The sequence below is a fragment of the Vidua macroura genome, chromosome Z (genome assembly GCF_024509145.1).
Source record: "Vidua macroura isolate BioBank_ID:100142 chromosome Z, ASM2450914v1, whole genome shotgun sequence".
Taxonomy (NCBI): Eukaryota; Metazoa; Chordata; class Aves; order Passeriformes; family Viduidae; genus Vidua; species Vidua macroura.
The window spans coordinates 2,614,247-2,636,040 of NC_071611.1; the positions used below are offsets into that span (position 1 = coordinate 2,614,247).

Here is a 21,794-nt window from a genome sequence, read left to right on the forward strand (position 1 = left end):
CGGATTTGAGCTTGATGGTCTCGTTCTCCTTTTCCAAAATTTAAGGGCCTTAGTTCTGATACAGCAATGACTGTCTGCCCATGCGTAATCTTATTTCTCTCCGTGAATCTGCTTCTATATTGCAGCGTCAAAATTAAAATGCAATCATTTTGGTCGAACCATAAATAGTGCAAGGTGAAAATGTAACACTTGCAGCTAAAATGTAAGGTCACTGCAGGTGGTTTGGTCTTGAACTCCCCAAAAGCTAGGAGAACAGCACGGCTGTTTTCTTTGGCAAAATATGGGCAGTAGAGGACAAATGACGCTCAATATCAGGTAATAAAGATCATTTCGGAAGTTTTTTAATTTCCTAGCATATACACAATAAAAATGTGGAATTTGGTAGGGCAAACTGTTGTGTGAGAAACTGGGACTTTTCCCATTAATTGCTGCATGGACAATATTTTGAGAAAGAGCAATATAGAAGAAAGATCTGTAGTGAAGTGGGCCATGAGATGCCGCAGTGGCTTGGTTGATGATCTGGACGTAGCTCTGAAATCTCTGTACCATCAAACACAGCAAGAGCAGGAGGAGACAGACCCCAGTGAAGGATCCTGAGTGTCACAATTGCTTGGAAAAGGTTGTGGGACTGCAGGAGGGAATGACTGAGTGTTGAAAAGGGACTGTGCTTTAGTGGGAAGCCCAGGACACCACTTTGTGGCTAGAGAAGTTATAAAGTATGTTATTTAACACTCCTTAGTAGATTGCTGCTGGGCAAGTCACTTTACTTCCCAAGCTACCTTGGAATAATGGGAGTAACTACCCTGACATCCCCTGAAGAGCATTGTGATGGACAGCCCTCCATCAGGAACAGAAATTTCTGCTTCCTATGAGCACTGCCATCACCACAGTCACCAAACCTCAAGTGCCAGGGCAAAGTATCCAGCTGTATTTGTGGGATGAACTGGAAGAGCTGGTTGTCCTCCCTGCAGGATCCTGCACAAATCCACTGAAATGTCCTGGCGGTGCCCAGAGAAACATGAGCACCCCTGCAGCCTCTTCCAGCCTGCCTTTGCTGCCTCCCCGTGCAGCCTGGGAGGAGTTGGGAGTCAGCCCAAGGTGGCAGGGTAACCCGTGGCATTTTTCTCTGCTCTCTCCCTCCAGGAGCAGGCACCGATGCCAACGTGTCCTTGATCCTGTTTGGGGAGTATGGGGACAGCGGCACCCTGCCTCTGAAGGAGTCCAACAAGTCTAACAAGTTTGAGAGGAACCAGATGGATGAATTCAGCTTCTCTGAAATGCTGAGCCTGGGAGACCTCTGCAAAGTGCGGATCTGGCATGACAACAAAGGTCAGGGCAGCGACAGGGGTGGTGGGAGAGTTTGGGATGTTTTCACTTGAGGAAACACACAGGCACAGGGCAGGCAGAGTCCCCAGCTCTGCTTCAGGCTGGGAAAATTACCTGGATTTTACCCAGACCCTGTGTCCTAGCTTCCCTGTCTAGACACACCCCCTTCATGCAGGCGACCCTCTCCCTGGCTGCTGGTGCAGCATCTGCTGCAGCACGTCCCCAGCTTCAGTCTGGGCTTGCAGACACCTCTGCAGCAACAGCGATGCCTCCCCCAGAGCAAAGCCACCTAGGCTGTTGTCCCAACACACTGACTCCATCCATATCTCTCACACAGGCCAGCATGCCACCCCCAGAGCAGTTTAATGTTCTCAGCCTGACACTGACACGCGGGGAAATGCAGCCTGGTGTAACGCAGCGAGCCTTGGAAGAAAGAAATAAAGATCTGTGTCTGGCTTTATTAAGATCATTGCATCAGCCAGTGAGCATGCAGCGTGCTGCTGAGAGAGGTTCTGACACTTCCCTGCTGCTGGACACCCTGACTGGTGTCACAAAGAGCAGAGCAGAGCTCAGTACGACTGTCACAGTCATTTGTGCTGTCATTCAGGCACCAAGTGGTATCTTGTAACAAGTGCATCACTAACATTGCTGTGGTGACATCCCATCCTATCTTTATGAAAAAGAGATTATACTGAATTAACAATGGTTTCCTCACTGGTGGCCAGCCTTTGCTGCAGCCCAAAGGTGAAGTTCACACAGGCTCACACCTGAGCCACTATTAATAAAGCTGTTTGGCAGCAATATTTATCACAATCTGGGGAGGAATGGCAAAGGGACTACCTGGTCATTAGCTGGTTGCACTGAGGCAGCTGTTTTATGGCTGGGACGGGTTTCATGCCAGTATTGACGTGACCTGGCCACCATCCTCTCAACTACTCCAAGCTGTGGCAGATGGGCAAGGCTGCATGTCACGCTCTAGTAATAAAAGATGCTATCTCTGGATTAGACTTTCCCATCGGAAAGTCTTTCAGAGGGAGAAAAAACACATCTAATGGTAGCCTCTGTCTGCAGTGAAATAGGAGGGAGATACATCCACCTAACATGATTGCTTATTCCCAGACACTGCAAGCTCTGAGCTCATATTTATCACTCCCATAACACAGCACAATTTTGTTGATTAAATTCTATAATATCATGTTATATAGCTGGTGCTGAATGCAGTAAGGGAGCTGCTTTGACCTGATTACTTTGCCAAAACACTAATTCCTTAGATCTGCAGTTTAGATGTAGATATGGAAAGGGCTATTGAATGAGAGTTTTATCTCAATAAACAGGATTTTTGGTTGTTCCAAGAGTGGTTCAGACATCCTTCTGATAGCACCAAGAAATCAACATGGACTTGCAGATTTGCTTTCAAACCTATCACCAGCTAAAATGTGTGCTAAAAGAACTTTTTCCTCAAGTGGCATCATGGCTCCCTGGTGACTGGCCGTGCTAACAGGATGGAATTGGTCCTTAGGGCTCAGGCACATGGACAGACTGGGATGCAGGAAGGTGGGAACTGGCTCAGATCGAGGGTCTGAGAGCCCAGCAGCTCTTTCCAACAGCAGCATCACTGGATGCCTGAGGAAGGGGACAGCCTGAACGAGCATGTGTAATCCTTTCACAACCCTCTTCATTTTGCATGATGAATAGCTCAGGGCATTTCCTGAACTGGATATCATTTTTGTCCATTAAATAATTTCCAGGGAATTTTCTCATTCCAGTTCTTGCCCAGGCCCTCCAGGAGACACTGGCACCCACACATCCTGTGGCAGTGAGCCCCACAAGTCTGTTTCCTGCTGCGTGACAAGCAAATCCTGTTAATCCAGGAGGATTTTTCTGCCTTTCCCTTCTTGCACAAGTGATCACGGTTCAGCTTCTCAGTGCCACTGATGATGCTGCTGACACAAGTTGGTAATTGCTGGCTGTGTGCAGCTGGTTGGTGGCAAAGGGAGGTAACAGAGTTTAGCCTTAGGCTAAGCAGTAAATAGGCTCAATTAGTTTAAATTTGCTCTGGGCTAAGAACATGTACCCAGATAGCCACCACAATTCAGCTAAAATACTAAGCTGGGTGTCTAGAACCTGAAATATGTATATAAATACACATGGCAACCTCATATTCTCTTTCCTTATTTCCTCATAACACTGGTTTCCACTTATAAATACTAGTTCTTACCAGACCTGTCTGACAGCAAGGTTAATTTAAGCCTTGGACAAACACCATGCTCAGGTTTTGTTCAGCAAAAATGTTCTTGCTTTTCCCCACAGAAAGAAGGAAAACTGTTGTTTAAATCATAACATATGTTGTCTACATTGTTCTTGCATTAGTCATGTGAAAGGCATCTCCTATCTAAAACTTCACACAACTCAGCATGACAGTTTGTTGGGTGGGTAGAGTATTTATTACTGCTGAGATCCAGGATATAGCTATCCTTTGAATATATGCCTGCAGCCTAGATATAATTTATATAAATTGGCTGTGGCACTACATAGAGATTCCTGGCTCTATTTCTTTTAAATGAGTAGTAGGGTCAGAGGTCAAGTATGTTTTTTGTCAGATGCATGAGGGACTTTGGGTATTAAATAAAAATGTGTTTGTATTTACCACTACTCTGAGGCTTCAGATGTTGATGATTTTTATTTACCTCTTTTCTGGCTTTTTTTGACTAAATGGTTCTCTACAAATGGCCTGTGGAAGGCTTGGTCTCACACTGGTCTACCCCATTGCTCCTTGAATCCTGAATACATGGAGCACACTTGGTGTTCTTTTCCTGATCTTCTAAATTATCAGTCTCAGTCACAGAATCACAGAATCACAGAATCACAGAATCACAGAATCACAGAATCACAGAATCACAGAATGGTTTGGGATGGAAGAGACCTTAAAGATAATTTCATTCCACCCCCTGCCATGGGCAGGGACACCTTCCACTATCCCAGGCTGCTCCAAGCCCCATCCAACCTGGCCTTGGGCACTGCCAGGGATCCAGGGGCAGCCACAGCTGCTCTGGGCACCCTGTGCCAGGGCCTGCCCACCCTCCCAGCCAGCAATTCCCAGTTCCCAATATCCCACCTGTCCCTGCCCTCTGGCAGTGGAAGCCATTGCCTGTGTGCTGTCCCTGCATGCCTTGTCCCCAGTCCCTGTGCAGCTCTCCTGGAGCCCCTTGAGGCCCTGGCAGGGGCTCTGAGCTCTCCCTGGAGCCTTCTCTTGTGCAGCTGAACAGCCCCAGCTCTGCCAGGCTGGCTCCAGAGCAGAGGGGCTCCAGCCCTGGCAGCAGCTCCGGGGCCTCCTCTGGGCTGGCTCCAGCAGCTCCACGTCCTTCTGATATTTGGGGCCAATGACAACACCACATTTGATGCCCCATCAGGGTTAGTTAGAGGAAATCCTATCATCAAAAGACTTCCTTCTCCTTGTCATTTCAAGATGCCAACTGCCTGCCTGTATTTCAGGATAAAATACATTTAAATGCCTTGTCCATTGTGTTCACTGTGCCATGCACCACAGCTCAGCATCCTTCTCCCCTGGTGCAGTCTTGCTGCAGTGGCTTTGCTCCCAGTTCTCATCCCACTTTTGTCTATCCTTTCACTGAAATTTGACTGCAGTGGGGTGTTCAGAGTTGAAGAGACAGTAATTGCCATGGCAAACCTATGAGGAGGTCTTTAAATTGCAAAGACCATGTTTTCATCCTCTGGAAAAGCACATCAGTTTTATGGTCCCACTTTAATGCTTTTTAAATGCCATTTTCCCCACAAAAACTGCTGAGTGACATCTCTGTATGAGACATAAAGGAGGAGTGAAGCCCCCATCTAATTTCTCTAACTTCAGTAAAAATGATTAGGGAGGAAGTTGTTGCTCATTTGAAAACAGACAGTTTAAAGACTTCACAACTGCAATTTCAAGGAACTTGTTCCTGATTTTTTTAGATGTTTAGAGTTCACCACTGAGATTCTGGTAACAGCAAAGTGATGTGAATGAAATTTAGTTTTAATTTTGCTCCATGTCTTTTTATCTTGCCCCTGTTTACTTTGAGATACTGATGTTCAACCTAATATATTTAGACTCCCTGAGCAAATTTAATCACTTCCAGACTCCTCATCTCCTGATCTCAGATAGGCACTATGTATTTTCTCATATCTCAGTTCATTTACTTCTACATTTATGCAAGATCAGTATCTGTAGGTCTGTAGAAATGCTGGCTTTCTAAATATAGGCCTCCATTTTTTTATTGTTTTTTTTTTTCTTAGTCTGTATAAGGACTAAATCCCCATTCTGGAAGAATGACTGAAAGCTTCTCAGTATCTCAGTAACAGAACTATTTACCTAGCAAAATGCTGGTTTTCCTCCTTTGTTATGTGGTGGGGTTTTTTTGTGCGTTTGTTTGTTGTTGGTTTTTTTGTTTGGTTGGTTGGTTGGTTTTTTGCTTGCTTCTGCCTTTTTCTCCATGAAACAAGGAAGTATGGAAAATCTGGACTTAGATCCTTCATCTGCCTGAGTAGATTTGAACCTAGGTGATAAGCAGTCTGTCCAAAGTAATTAATTTCAGATTCTTGATTATCTCACTTGCCATCAACCAAGGGGAGCCAGGAAGAATCTAATTATGGATAAACCAGACTTTTCTGTGTTGTAGGAGCAAAGACAAAAGTAAATAACAAGGTTATGGAGCCAAACTTCTTCTTTACCTTAACAGGGCCTTTCTCTCAATTCACCAACTGCTCTGACATTGTCTAGCAGAGTTTTAAATAGCCTGGCTGCCCCAGTGACTCCTTTTGGGTAACTCTTCCAAAAGAGAAGGTATCTTATTCCTTCTTTTATTTGAACTCAAGTCAAAACAGTTTATATACCCTTGGTTTTCCTTTTCTTTCTCCGAAGGAACTGCCTTTTCCAGGAGCAGTGTCTTGACTCAAGATGTTCAACTGCCCAGGCCTTGAACTCACAGCACACAGCCATTCCAGAGGTCTGCTTCTGCAATTCATGGACATGGTTCCAAGCCTTTGGGGCACTTGTAGACCATAAATTATTTTTTAAAGAAACCTAAAGTACTGTTCTTTTTTAGCCCTTTGTAAGGATTTACTCCGCTATCAGGCCTGAGAAGGGCTTTTCTAAGCCTTCCCTCTCAGCTCTGGACTGTTGCCTCATAAACTCTGCTGATCCTCAGGGCAGATTTGGTGAAGAGTTTCTGCTTTAAATAAAAAGTGAGAGGACGAGAAATAGACGTGCAAAACTGCCCAAGGAGAGGAGAGTCCATCACACTCTCTGTCTTGTTGGTGGCTCAGTACAGAGGAAGACAGTGACAACTCCTGCACATCCTTCTGCATGCATGGAGGTCTGCAACTCAGACTGGGCTCAAGTGGAGGTGCAATCTGCAGACCTGCAGCATGCCAGCAACTGTGCCATTGCTGATTAGTCCCTCAAATTGTCCAAATCTGGACTCAGTGCCTTGGGAGAGCACAGCACTGACCCACAGAGCCCCCTCTCACCTTCCACCTTGCACCTTCCTCTCTTTTCAATGCCAGGTCTGTTTTTTTTTTGCCCAACAGTGTTGTCACAAAGATATGGATTTCACCCCTGTGAGGATTACGAGGCCCTGGCACAGTGGAACTGTGGCTGCCTCACCCATGGAAGTGTCAAAGGTCAGGTTGGACAGGGCTTGGAGCAGCCTTAGATAGTGGAAGGTGTCCCTGCCCATGGCAGGGGTGGAATGGGATGAGTTTTAATCTCCCATCCATCTCAAACCATTCCATGATTCTGGGAAAGAAGTGCTGCAGGTGTTACAGCTTAACCAAGAGATACTGTCAAGGTATCACAGTCCATAAGTGACATGAAGCAGAAAAAAAGATGTAAGGAATTAAAATAGCAGACCCGCAGAGAACACAAAGACTTTGGTGTTGACCTTGTGCATTCATTCCTTTCCAATCTTGTGAATTGCAGAATCTTTCAGAAGGAGCCCAAAAGGACAGATGTAGCCTTAGAATTATCATTTCTCTAAAAGCTTCTCTTTTCTACAGGCCTCCTTTGCTCCTCTTGGGGAAAAATTATCCTGCATCCTTGTCAAAAGCTTTTGCTTCAAGTATCCCTCTATAAAATACAAAATTTCCTTCAATCACAAGAATATTATCTGATAAATTTTTCCATCTCCAGTCTGAATTGTTAAGTGTTTTTGCACAGGAGTAGTTCATCTGTAAGATGTGAGGGCTGGAGGAGTGGGGTGTGTCTGAGGGTAATTTATGGGTGGTTTTGACCTGAGTCAAATCCTGAATTCTGAACAAGTTGCAGAGACAACAGAGGAGAGGGGGCGCAGGGCACCTAGTTTCTAAAACTATCCCAAGTGTTAGTCTTCTTCTTTCTCAAAGATTGTGACAGGTTTTTTGCATTGCCTGTCTGCCCTGATGAAAAATGTTGTGGTGTGGGCTAACATGATCCTAAAGGAGAGATGTACAAAACGGATCTATTTTTATTCTGCCACTGGTTTGCTGAATGACCTTGCGTAAATGGCATCCCTGTACCTCATTTTCAATTATGTAGATTAGGGATAAAAATTATTCACCTTCTTAGAGTGTTTTGATATGTACTGGTGCACAGCTAGATGCTGTGATTTTAACACCTCACAATCAACGCTCCATTTCTAGCGATTTGAAGCCACTATCAGAACTCCCACCACTTTCTGGTGATGCCTCATGAGGTGGGGTTTAGGGATGAATGCTCACCTAACCAGGCAGGGGACAAAAAATGTCAGAGGATGCAAGGCTGATGAGCTAGCTGCCTATGGCTATGGTCGTTACTTCATGTTTCAGAAAACGTGAAAATTTTTTAAAGTAAATAAATAAAAAAGTGCAGTTAAGGGGCTGAGGAGTGCTGGCTGGTGGCTGTGAAAGGCTTGGCAGCAGCAATTCTTCACTGGCCCTTGAGCAGTCAGTGTCCCTAGCAGGAGGGATTTTTTTACTCCTGTGGAAACATAAGCACCAGTAATGACTACTATTATCCTTGATATCAGCTGCTTCCAAACCAAACCAGAAGAGATGTGCTACAGAAAGTTAAGGGGTAGAGAAGACAGTCAATGAACATGGCTGGAAAAAGTGGAGACTTCCAAGGACGTGTGTGTATCCAAGCACGGATGTGGTTCTGACAGCAGATTTGATCCCACCAGCTCTTTATTTGCCAGGAGTAGTTAACATTCACTAAAGCAAGGACAGGGACCAGGTGCCTGGTGAGCAGTGAACCCACCACACTTGTTTCACCCCGGTTTTTTCTCCCATCTTCCCATGTTCCTGCAGGTGCCAGAAAGGCTTAATATTCTAGGGGTGAGTACAGCCAAGTCGTGGCTGATCCTGAGAGAGGCAAAGGAAGCTTCTGGTGCTGCAGGCTGGGGTTTTAGATAAATGAAGCAGTAATGTCATTATCTGTGTTCCATCTACGCTTCTACAGTCAGGCTCAATTGTGCTAATCACTGCAGAAACGGGTGACAAGGAGATTACAATCCAACCTGTCCAATGTCAGGAAAGCACAGACTTCCAGCATCACCTGAGGAAAAGGAAAGAAAGTCCTTTCAGGTGGTCCTTGCCCAGAATCCCCCAGTGGCCAGCTTGGATCCTTTTATGAAAGAGGATAAATGAGATAAATAACTGCTCTTTTGGATAAGGACATTTGGGGAACAGAATACATTTCCCTAGATCACACTAAATTATACACAGTCAAGCAAGCAAAGTGATTCTTTTTTCCCCAAAGCTCTTCTCTTCCTCTAATTACATTTGAAATGTTTTGCATGCTATTGAAAATGTCACTTCCAGCTGCAGACCATTAAGGAGCCTATGTGGCACTGCCATGGGTTTTATTACGGCAGGTTTGTTGCTGGGGATTTCAATGGCAGCAAAACGAAGCCCGGGGTGAAATACCTTTTGTTACAAATGTTGAACGCTTGTTTTGGTGGTAGGGGACCTTTCACAAAGGCACAGTGCTTGCCAAATTATTTTAAAGACCAAGGGGTGAATAATTGGGCAGGAACTACTCAGATATGTGCTATTTCTTCCCTTCTTCTCCAAAGCATTAATGGAGGCAAATGTAGTGGTCCTCGTTTGTTCTGGGCAGAAATTTGTACAGCTGATGTTTTCCTGAGCCCTTGTACTGTTGCTTGAGGTGCCAACATGACACAAGCAGGTCTGCTCTGGTTTTTTTCTGCAATCACTCAAAGCTGAGTGTTGGAGCAGCTCTGGCTCTCAGAGTGGATCAGAATCAGGGAGAGTGTACAGGGGAAAGGCTGACGGGCCATTGCTGCAGAGATCCTTCAGTTTCTCCTTGTAGCCAGGCTGTGTGAGCAGTGGTCAGGATTTGGGAAAGTCCATTCACCCTCCTATATTCACATCACCTTTCTTGCTCCTCTTCCTCTTTTGTTTATGCTGCTCTGTAAAACAGCTTGGGCTGTGGATTTGGTGACTCTGGGGTAGGAGTTTCCTTTCCTATCATTGCTTAGGTGCTGTAGAGTCTCTGAGCCCGTTGCAAAAGTCACAGAGGAACACAAGGGGTAAATGGGATAATAGCCTGAAACCAGGATTTCATGACCTGGAAAGCAGTTCTGCAAACATGATTTGCTCTCCTTCTGCTGACGTGATGCCCAGCACACAGAGCCAGCCCAGTAGAGGGAAAGTCTCAGATTTAGACTCTGTGCATCACTGGCCTTTTCATTTTCTTTTCCATACCAATGCAAAGAGGGATTTTATAAATATTTTCCCAGTCTGAAACAAAAGAAAAACAATACCTTTTCCAGTAGAGCAGGATGCATTTTTCAGGCATGAACCAACCCTTCCATTTATTTCCACATCAGCTTTTAAATGGTGTTTAATGCTGTGGCAATGAAACCCTTAATGTGACACCACTCCTGGCACCATGGGACATGGACAGGGTGGGGAGATAAGCTGCTATGGACATATCTAGTACAGCTTTCATCTGGGGTGAGCTATTTCTCCTAGAAATGAAAAGTATTTAGGGGATCCAAATACGGGTCTCATAATCTAAGTCACTAACAATCAGGAATGAAAATGAGAGAAGGCACATTGTAGTGAGAGGGAAGAGAAATGTTTTTATTTAAAGCAGACAGGAGAATGTTTTTGGGGAAGCTGTACCATTTTTCTAAGACTGTCTATCCAGCTCCTTGATTTATGTACCCCTGTGCTGTAAGGGACGCCCTGCTGGCATTTGCTTTTCAGTGCTGATCCCTGACAGAGCTCAGCACTTGCTCTTTAAATAGCCCAGAGCTGATAAAAGCATCTTTGTGGGGAGGAGCTGGCTTTGTCCTCAGCTCCAACATCTGCAGGAAAGTCAGGTCTGTCCCATCTCTGCCTCTGATAAAAGAGCAGGATTTTGTTGCAGCTCCTTGGTGAGTGTGGCTGCTGGCACCAGGTTGGAGAAGAGAGATGAGGGCATCTGCATCTCTCCCTGTGCCCTTTCTGGTACTGCTGCTCAGCACTGATCCTGACCCCATCATCCTGTTTGCTGCTGGCAGCCAGGCTGAGATCAAAAATTTATTCCATCCTGGTCTGCAGGCACTGACATCTCTCGCTGCAGAAGGAAGGCATGTTTTCTTTCTTTCAGGCTGTACTGTTGTCACTAAAGTTTTGATGGAAGCAGAGCAGCCTCCTGGATATCCTGCAGAGATGTTCATTGAACTTAAATGGAAAAGATCCTACCAAAAGATTAACAGCTGACACTGCCAACATGTGTAGAATAAATTTCCAAAACAGCCCCAAAGAGCAAGTTGCTCCAGTTAAATCACAGTGGGAGCCCTGGAAAACTTCACAGAATTGTAGAATCACAGAATGGTTTTGGTTGAAAGAGACCTTAAAGACAATTATATTCCAACTCCCTGCCATGAGCAGGTACATCTTCAACTATCCCAGGTTGCTCCAAGCCCCATCCAACCTGGCCTTGAACACTTCCAGGGATCCAGGGGCAGCCACAGCTTCTCTGGGCAACCTGCAAAATTAAAGCAGATGGAACCAAACTCTTCTCACCAGTGCTCAGTGACAGGACAAGAATGAATGGTCTCAAACTGAAATACAGTGAATTCCATTTAAAATAAGAGAAGAAAGCCTTTTTTTTTTTTTTTTTTTTTTTTTTTTTAATCTGCACGGGTAATCAGACTCTGGCACAGGCCACCCAGAGAAGTTGTGGAATCTTTATCCTTGGAGATATTAAAAACCTGGCCACACCTGGCCCTGAGGAACCTGCTTTAGCTGAGCTTGCCCTAAGCAAGATGTTCTACAGATGAACCTTCCAGGCACAATGACTTTGCAGTTCTGTGCCCCTGAAATTTAAGGGCAGAATGGCAGTGTTGGTTGAGGTCTGTGCTGCACAGCACACAGTTTAATTTCCTCACTTGGAGAAGGTTCAGGAAGCCAAAGCACAAAGCAGCAATGGCTGTGAGGCTGGTAAAGAACTGCCAGCACATGGTGTGGAGGCTCACAGTCCACAGGAGAAGGGCGACTTGTTGACATAACTCAAAAATGTGCCATCATTTTCTATTCAAGGATAATGAGGATTAATTTTTGCAAATGTAGGAAATCTGCACACGGCAGTGAATTCCTGGAAGAGCAAGAGCTGTTTAATCTCTCCAGGATGTACATAATAAGTGAGCAGATATGTCTCATCATGAACGTAACCTTTTTTTGTCTGACTAATAGCAGGACTTGAAAGTAAAACTGTCAGAAACCCACCAAAGTCAACGAGTGTTCCTGTGATTTTAACAAAGAAATCAGGAATATATTCTCAATGCTGTTTTCTTCGTTTTCAAGTTGCTTTTCCAATTGGGAACAAAACAAACTGAACAAACGAAGTAGCAAGCTAAAAAGGTGTTGTGGCTCCTCAGAAGGCCCCAAGGGAAATGTAAAGTGATTTGGTCATCCATGATGGAACATCCATCACTTTACTCCATCCTGTTTTCACATCCAGTCCCAGCACTCATTAATTTGAATTCCTTGGCAAGGATGGGAAGTTTCCTTGCACGTGCTGGCTGGCAGGGCCAATGGAGGAAGTTGTACTTTACATTCTGACTTCAAATCCAAAGAGGAGAGAGCCCCTGCCTTAGTGCTTTTAAAAAAGATGGGGACAAATGTTTTAGCAGGGCCTGCTGCAACAGGGTAGTGGGGGTGGTTTAAAACTAGAAACGTGTCAATTTAGATTAGATATATAAAGGAAGAAATTGTTTACAATGAGGGTGGGGAGGCTCTGGCACAGATTGCCCAGAAAAGCCATGGATGCCCCATGCCTGGAAGTGTCCAAGGCCAGGTTGGACAGGGTTTGGACCAACCTGGGATAGTGGAAGGTGTCCCTGCCCGTGGCAGGAGAGCTGACCTTCAAAGGTGCCTTCTAGCCTGAACCATTCCTTGATTCCAAGATTTATAGCAACAACATGGAACTACCAAGGAAAGGTACTTCCCCTCCTACGTGCAAACATCCAGACCTTTTTTATTTCTGTTGTTTTACCAGGAATTGCCCCAGGCTGGCACTTGGAATATATTGATGTGATGGACTCTGCCACGGACAAGACATTTCGCTTCCAGTGTGATCGCTGGCTGGCTAAAGGTGAAGATGATGGGCAGCTCATCAGGGAGCTGGCCTGTGCCAATAACGACATCCTGGAACTGAAGGAACGGACTGGTGAGTCTGGAGTGCTCTTGTGCCGTTTTCTGAGGGACCTCAGAGGTCATAGGACCGCATCTCCTGCCAGCTGGAGGCTCCCATGCAAACTTTAGGGGATATTTCATGTACACTTCAGTTCAACAGGGAAGTTTTGGGATAAGAAAGAAATGAAAAGGGATTTGTGAGGAAGAAAAAAATCTCATTCTGGGTTGAAACCGAAGAGGGGCCCTTCTGCAGTGGCTCAGTCCATCAGTAAGCCATGAGAACGCATGGATATGATCTCATTAGAAGTAAAGTGCTTGAGCCTTTGAGGTGGAAAATAAGTTCAGTCCTTAAAGCTTGGTAAGTAACATTGCTCCAGCTTCCTCCTTAACTGGTTCTGGGCTATGAGCTTAAATGTCCCAGCTGAACATAAAAGCTGAGCTTAACAGCCCATGGCCCTGGATTTGGTCTGGGTAATCCCACTGGGGCCCAGGTAATTACACTGCTGTCAGATGTGATGGGTGACTCAGCTGAAAAGAGTTTCTTAACCACACTGAGGATATGCAGAGTCCATCTCAAGAGCAACTGCACCAGTGTTCTTCTTCAGGAGAATACTGGGGAGACAATAATCACTTCACTGTGATAGCCCCTGAAAAAAAAAAAAATCAGCCTTGTGAGGGCCATTTTGGGTACTTAAAGGCCACAAAAGCATCTGAGCACATCCTGTTGGGTACATGGACACCCTCATTCTGCTAGGAACAGCAGCACAAATGTTAAAAAAAAAAAAAAAAAAACAGAAAGAAAAGAAAATATGGAGGATTCAGGCTGTGTTTCAGATTAAGTGCTTAGCACAGCATGGAGCTGGACACAGTTTGTTCAAGAGGGACCTCATTTATCCTTGTGGGTCCCTCCAACCCTCCAACACAGAATATTCTATGATTCTAAGAATAACTCCATCTATTCTTGCTACCCAACTGAACAGGACTCGTATTTTTCATGTATTCTCTCCCAAACCACTTAGAAGTCAAAAGTCCCACAGATTTCAGTGTGTTTCCACCCTTATTTTGCAAATGCTTGCTGTCTTGTGGGCTGTGATAAATATTAGGAAAGGGGTTTTTAAGCAAAGTGACAGCCAAATGAAGAGATCTCCCAGGCCATCTGCTCTTCCTTTTCTGTTTAACGTGCGTGTTAATTATGCTTTAAAGCCTATGAGATTGTCACAGTAACCAGCGACAGAGAGGATGCAGATACAAAGGAAAACATCTGGATCATCCTGGAAGGGAAGATGGGCCGCTCAAAGGAATTCCTCATGGAAAACTCTTCCAAGAAAAGGAGATTTGAAAGGTAGTAAACTGGATGGTGGGCCAGAGGAACTCCCCACCCGTTGTGTGTCCTCCACCTCTTCTTGCCATAGGGAGCTGTGTTTGTGCCACGCTGCTTCTCATCCCCCTTCCAAAAAAACTTGATGGCTTCCCACTTGGATTACAAGGAAGATACCAAATGACTTTCTGTCGGGCAGTCACAGAGTAGGTTTTAGAACAGCAAGAAAATATTGAATATTTTCAATATCATCTCTGCATTTCCTTTTTACAAATATAAGAATATCTATCAAAAGGAAATGTGGATGTTGCTGTTGTGTGTGTGTGTGTGTGTGTGTGTGTGTGTGTCCTTTTGTGTCCGTACATGCAAAGAGTGTCCTGGCAAGCCCCCAGGGAGGCTGTGTGGTTTTTGAGCTGGGAGGAGCAGAAGGAAGCTGGAGGTGGTTTTAATTCCTTTTACAGCATCTCACTGGGAGTGGGAATCAGAGAGAAAGTAATAATAGTTGGAGGCTAGATGTTGTCAGAGCTGCTCAGATTTGACTTTGCAGACGGATCTGGGGGGTAAGGCTGCGAGATCAGTGTCGTGCAAGGAAAGGCAGGAATCAGCCTCCTGCTGGGGGCACATCCATGGAACATGGGGCATATTCCTTCTCCCACGTGGGGCCAAAGTGCTCCAGGTGTGAGCAGGGTTTTCTGCTTGTTTAAGGACATGGCACACCCTTAGGAGATGGGGACCTTGCCAAAGTCACGGGCACTGCTGATGTTCTCTTGCTTTGCAGGGAGGAAAGTTTTTTTCTGGTAAAGGAAGGTGAAGTTCTGGCTTATGTGGCCAATATGACTGCCTGAGATATCACATGAAATATGAAAGATCAGGAGGAGCTTCTTGAGCTGATGGTGCCTTTGGAGGAGTTAGACACCACTCTTCATTAGGCACAGTCTGTCCTTGGAAGGACCAAGGGCCAGTCCAAGGAAATAAACCCAACAGATACTCAGGGAACACAACAGGGATCCAGTCAACACTTTGACAGAAACCTATCAGGCCTCCCCACGGCAGGAGTTTGGAATTAGATGATCTTTAGGGTCCTTTCCAACCCAAACCATTCTGATATTCTGTGATTTAATTTCTCCTCTGAGCTATTTCCAATTTGAGCTTCAGGAAGGGTGGCTCAACTAGCAAATTTAACACAGCTATGGTGGGTAGATGTGTAACAGATACAGTATCTGTCAAGAATGAATGAATAAGTGCTGGAGGGGAAATTAGTCATTCTTTAGCTTTATCTATAATGAGGCAAATTGATTTTGTATGTGGAACAGCTCAAGTTTATCCTAGAAAGTCCTAGTGGCAACAATTTAAAGTGTCACCCCTAATCAGAGAAAACACTAAATTTAAATATGGAAATTATACTTTGTGTTGAATGATTGTAGGTTAAATCAAATGACTGTAAATGAAGGCTTATCTTCTATCTTCCATCGCCATGTTCCAAATTACTTAATGTCCATATGAGGCAAGTCACTGGCAGCCTCCAGGATGCTGAAACTGCTCCCTGTTTCCTGTAGGGGAGCAACTGACACATTCCAGTTTTCTTCAAAGAACGTTGGTGATATTGCAGCCATCTGTGTTGGTCACTGCCCAAAAGATGGGAAGAAGTCATCTGCAAAAGCTGATGTCTTCTGGCATGTCCAGGAGATTATTGTGACAGAGATGGAGCTTTGCAACAAGTAAGTGCCTTCTCATCTGCAAGGAGCTGCCCTGGGGGAGCTGAGCAGCTCTGCACACATCCTCCTGAAGCACTTCAGGCTTAGGAAATAACAGAAAGTCTTGTTTTCTGCTGTGTAGTTTGGTGTGTCAGGTCCAGAATGTCCTTGTCTGACTTCCCTGCACAATTTCTGAGTTGTTAGAGAGGGTATTTGCATGTGCAGGCAACTTTATAAACAAGCTGGCTGGGGTGAATCTCACAGCCAAGATGAATTGATGTCTCACCTTATGGAAAATAACCAGAGTGGCTGCAATTCAAGGAGTTTTTAGGATACTCTGCACAAATTGGTCTTCAAGTAAGTCGTGTGAAATGTTTCCTGCAAACAAGAATAAGACAAAGGCCGAGCTTCTGATTCAGACCAGTTTGGATAAGAGATCCTTCTGGTCTGGGCCAAAAGGCCACACATGACTGAAAAGGTTGCAATCATGCAGCTCAACCATACCTGAAGAGCCCTGAGCATGGTCAGGTCGTGCACACTTTTGATCTGAGTCCCATCTTTGGAAGGGAAGCAGATTCCACAAGGACTGTGCAGGAACAGAGGAGATCACCCATTTGCAGAACAAACTGCACTTCAGTAAAACAATCCACAATATTAATTGTGGATTTCTTCTCTTCTCCACGATATTTCCATTGCTGCTAAAGAATTTAACTACAAGGAGTTTGTTCCAGCTGAGACAATTGAGTGTTTGAGAAGAAATCCTTGAAGTGGTGGTGGTTTTTTTTTTTTTTTTTTAGAAGCTAAGAGTCTCTCCTAGCAAATTAATCAGCCAGCTGAAGAGCCTTAATAATATTTGCTGAATGAAAACTCAGTCAATTGCATACTAAAACATGCTCTTTTCTCCTGGTGGGGAAAAGCCTGGAACCCTCCAAGTCCAGCTGTGCAATCAGATCCGTGCACTGAACTCATTGGGAGCATGCTGAAACTGCTGGGACAGTGTGCTGTGAAGGGGACAAAGGTTTTCTCGTAAAACCCCACATTTTACAGATTGTTTTAAATTAAAGAGGGCAGCCAGAAGGTACGGGTAAAGCCTGCAGTCTGTCCTTGCACTGGAGCAGGGCTCCAGCTTTGCAGATGCAGCACTTTACAGTGGTGTTCTCTGTGCAAACAAGCACCTGGAGAGCTTGCACCAAGAGAACACGTTCTCACTTAAGGTATTACCCATCCCAAATATCAAAAACCCTACCCAGACAAGACAAAGAACTAATTTAAAGAGTTACCAGATTGTTGCAGCAATAGTTTTGAATTATACTGGGATTTTTCCTTTCTTAGTACATAAGAAGATAGTATTTAAAGATTTTTCCGTGCACATTCCAGGGCTACAAAAGTAAATTTTTTTTTCTTTTTGTCCCTTGTGAAGATTGTCATGCACCATTTTACTTCCAGACCATGAGATATTACACAGCTGAGGAATTCAATCTGCAGCACTGGGCATCCTCTCCATCAGACTCTCATGCAGTTTTTCTGCCCCTGACCCTAAAATTTTGTTCCCCCGGGAATTTCTCATCTACAAAGCTTCTTTCCAGGGAATAAGTGCTTCACTCTGTCTGCAGAAAATGCCAAGAGTATAGGTGTTGCATTTACATATAGGAAGTGCTTAAGAAACACCATACAGCTGGAGTCACAGTAACCCTTCCTCCAGGTGTTTATTTTACACACACACACACACGCACTGCAATCCAGCCATGCTCCATTCAGGAGGACCTGCTGCAGTTCATGAAGGTGGGGGAAGGGGGAAAAGCTCGTTTGGAGCTGATCTGCATCATTGGAAACGAAATACATCATTAAAAGCAGAGTGCTCCAGCCCCTGGCTGAGTGCCAGCTATGAGGCAATTTATGGATGTGCTTGGTGTTCCCCGCACATCACCAGAGTTAGCACTGCACAGACAGGGGCAGTTGGCATCTGGTACCTGTCATTACTGTGTTCCCACTTTTTTTGTTCCCTGCTAAGGATGAGGCGGGTGATCTAGAAAGGAAAGGGGAGATTTAAACCTCCTCCATCTTTCCCATTCCTTTTTTTACGCCTTTTTCCTGCTTTAGCTCTGGGTCTGACTGCTTTCCCTGACTTGGTGGGTCTGGAAACTGGTCATGCCTTTGCACAGGCTGAAGAAGTGACAGGAGCCACACAGATCCTTCCCATGTGCAGTGTGTCTGTAGCTGTGTGGGGAGAGATCAGATTTTTCCAGTTGCAAAATTCCATCGTGGCTCTCTTTCTAGAGAAACGTTCAAGTTCCGGGACATAGAAGGGAAAATACTGAGACAGCATTAATATTGGGCAATTTAGTAGAATGCACACTCCTTAACTTGCTGCTCCGTGTTTGTACCAACAACATGGTACAGGTGGACAGGGCCTGTCCCCTGTGCTGGCACTGCTGAGGCACCTCCAGTGCTGGGGACAGCTCTGGGCCCTCAGGACAAGAGAGACACTGAGGGGCTGGAGCGTGGCCAGGGCAGGGAACGGAGCTGGGGAAGGGGCTGGAGCCCCAGGAGAGGCTGAGAGAGCTGGGAAGGGGCTCAGCCTGGAGAAAAGGAGGCTCAGGGGGGACCTTGTGGCTCTGCACAGCTCCTGACAGGAGGGGACAGCCGGGAGGGTCGGGCTCTGCTCCAGGGAACAGGGACAGGAGGAGAGGAAACGGCCTCAAAATATGCCAGAGGAAGGTTGTATTAGATATTACAGAAAATTTCTTCATCCAAGCAGCTGTCCAGCCCTGGCACAGCTGCCCAGGGCAGTGGTGGAGTCCCCATGCCCGGAGGGGTTTAAAAGCCATGTGGATGTGGCTCTTCGGGAACACAGGGCAGTGGTGGTCTGGGCAGTGCTCTATGACCTTAGAAGGCCTTTTCAACACAAACAATTCTACACTTCTGTTACATTTGCCCCACAAAAGTGGCCAACCACGCCACTAACCTGCCTGTTGCTGCCCATGGCAGGTACTTCTTCAGGTGCAACGCGAAAATCCCTCTGCAATACAAGCGGCGAGACTACAAAGTCTTTGAGTGTGCCAAGGTCACCGAGAGCTTCGCCAGCAAGGCCCGGAGCTTGGTGCCAGTCAAATACGAGACCATCGTGGTCACAGGCTTCGAGAAGGGCGCGGGCACCGACGCCAACGTGTTCATCACCATCTACGGCCTGAACGGGGACTCGGGCAGGCGCGCGCTGAAGCAGAAGTTCAGGAACCTCTTCGAGCGAGGCAAAACCAACAGGTTTTACCTGGAAACTCTGGACATGGGGGAGCTGAAAAAGGTCCGGATTGAGCACGACAACAGCGGCCTGGCTCCGGGCTGGCTGGTGGAGCGGGTGGAGATCACCAACTCGGCCACTGGTGTCACCACCATATTTCCCTGTGGGAAGTGGCTGGATGAAAACCGGGGCGATGGGTTAATCTGTAGGGACCTTTTTCCTAGGTACTGAGGAAGGCACGGCTGCAGGAGGGTTTTGGTCCCTTCACTATGCCTATTTTTTTCCTCATTATACTGTTTTATATTGCCTTTTACTTTTTAATACACTACCTTTTGTATTGAGAGATTTTTAGGAGCAAAATGTTCTTCCTGGGTTAACATTTTGTAAAAGTAATTATGCTTTTTTTTTTTTTTTTTAAGTGCACATAAAACTGTGAATTAAATAAATACATTTATTGCTTTCTTATGATTAAAAGGTGCAACCAGAAGAGATATAAACTGTCCTTTACCAGCTCAGATGTTTCTGCTTTCAGCACTATGCCTTGACAGGGCTGAGAAAACCCACTGACCTGCACCACTGACAGATGAGCATAAAGGTTAAGAGAATTGAGACACTTTTATTTAAGAAAATTGAGCTTGGAGATCCCAGTTTTTTCCCCTCTTCTGGCAACTGCAAGCCCTGCACGTCCATACACACATATGGACATCTCCAGAGGGCACCACATCAAAAAACAGCAGGCACAGTAGGATGTTCCATGGGGAGTTTGGGCAGCATCTGCATCCACCCAGCCAGGTCTCAAGCAGTGGGATCTGGGTGATGTTTTCCACCCTGTGAGATTTTTTCCCCCCGAGGGCAGACTCTGCTTGCTGGCTGAATTCCTACAACTCTGCCAAGAGCTGAGATCTATGGTTACAGCTGCCAGTGCAAAAGACCTTCCAGATAATCAATTCCGCAGCAAGGAAGCTGTGCTAACTATATTCAAAGCTGACTCAGGATAATCATACCCTACATGGCCTGAATCCCAGCTCCATTTCAGAGCAACTGCCATGCATTTTAACTTTTTTTCCTTTAATAAGGATTGCTGTTTCGTCTTTTTCTGTGCTGGAGAAGGGATTTCCCGGAGGCAGTAAGGGCCAGTGCTCCTGTCAATGAGCTCTTCCCAGGCACTCACATCTCTGCAAGTGCCAACAAGAAAACCTGTTCATAAATCATTGCTTCTGGAGCCCTGTCTCCCTCTCTAGGGTGCAAGCAGCAGGATACATCCGTAGGAGGAAAAAGGGGGGTGTTTGAGCCATGAGGACCTTCCTCCTGGCCCACCCTGGAGAGGACATTCCCTCTCCCAGAAGCTGGTTTTAAACAAGAACTTTGCATTAATAGGGATCCAAGGGGTCAAGAGTGGGCTGAACCCACTAATCCCACCCACCCCAGCGGTTCCTGGGTTGATGATGATGCTTCTGCTTGGACCTTGCCTGGATGTGCCAGGCCAAGGGGTAGGACTGTCCCACTGCTCAGTCCCTCACTGCTCATGGGCAAAGGAGGCCCAGCAAAGCCTAGTGATGCTGAGACAGGAGTTAGAAGCATCTTAGAAATGCTGTCGATTGCTCAGAGGTATTTGAAAGCTGATAACCCACTAAAGCCCTTCCAGGGAAGTTCTGGATTTCTGTTTCCCACAGCAGGCACCACCAAAGAGACTTGACCTTATATCATGGCTGTCTGTGCCAGCTCACAAATAATAGCCCAGGCTAATTCATTTTAGAAGCCTTTATGGTAACTGATGGTTCTGGAGCAGAGCAAGTTGCTTAAATGAGCCCAGTAATCAACCTCATCAGGGATCAGCTACTCACTGAGAGGAATAATAATAGCAGCCTTCGCTGGCTGTGTTCTCCCTCCTCATGGCAGACTGGTGCTGCCCAGCCCTTAGCAAGGAGCTGGGAGCTCACAGGAGGAGCAGATCAGCCCTTAGGAGGGCTGGAGGTGATTGCTAGGGTCTGATTGCATCCCTGGGAACCTGCTGGGATAGACTTCAGACTCCCTGGATAGCCAGGGGGTCCCGTGAGTGGAGTCTGGTGCATCTGGGTTTGCTGTTCTTGTGCAGTGTCATTGCAGTTCCTCAGTAGGCGTTTGAAGCAAAATAAGGGTTAGGCTTTTGATCTCCCTGCATTCCCTCTCACCCAAGTTTAACCAGCACTGTGGAAAAAAAAAAAAAAAGAAAAAAAAAAAAAAGAAGAAAAAAAAAAAAAAAAGAAGAAAAAAAAAAAACAAACAAACAAACCACCATCAAAAAAACCAAACCTTTCCTGTCAAGAGGTCTGGCCCCTTTTCAAACAAATGTGTGTGCTGCTGTGAAACAGGAGTTTGTCCCTGTACACTGCTGCAGTCCCAGCATTTCCAGCTGGCTCCAGTCACCCCCTACTTGGTACAGGGTGATGGGGAAGCTGGTTTTAGAAGATCCGTTCGACCCCTGCCATCCCCTGGGCAAACCCACTGCACTGGTACTTGCTTCCATGGCCAGGTTGGATGGAGTTGGGAGCAACCTGTTCTAGTGGAAGGTTTCCCTGCCCAT

The 21,794-nt window shown here is 45.8% G+C and overlaps 1 protein-coding gene across 2 annotated transcripts in view; it reads left to right on the forward strand.

Moving 5' to 3' along the window:
• LOXHD1 (lipoxygenase homology PLAT domains 1) overlaps positions 1–19,598 on the forward strand; it is a 32,294-nt gene extending 12,696 nt beyond the window's left edge. For both annotated transcript variants that reach the window (XM_054003462.1, XM_054003463.1), the window contains exons 3-7: positions 1,144–1,329; positions 12,845–13,015; positions 14,185–14,323; positions 15,856–16,017; positions 18,982–19,598. In XM_054003462.1, the coding sequence (XP_053859437.1) occupies positions 1,144–1,329; positions 12,845–13,015; positions 14,185–14,323; positions 15,856–16,017; positions 18,982–19,462 (1,139 nt within the window). In that variant the 3' untranslated portion in view covers positions 19,463–19,598. The remainder of the gene's footprint in view (positions 1–1,143; positions 1,330–12,844; positions 13,016–14,184; positions 14,324–15,855; positions 16,018–18,981) is intronic.
• The last annotated feature ends 2,196 nt before the right edge of the window (positions 19,599–21,794 follow it).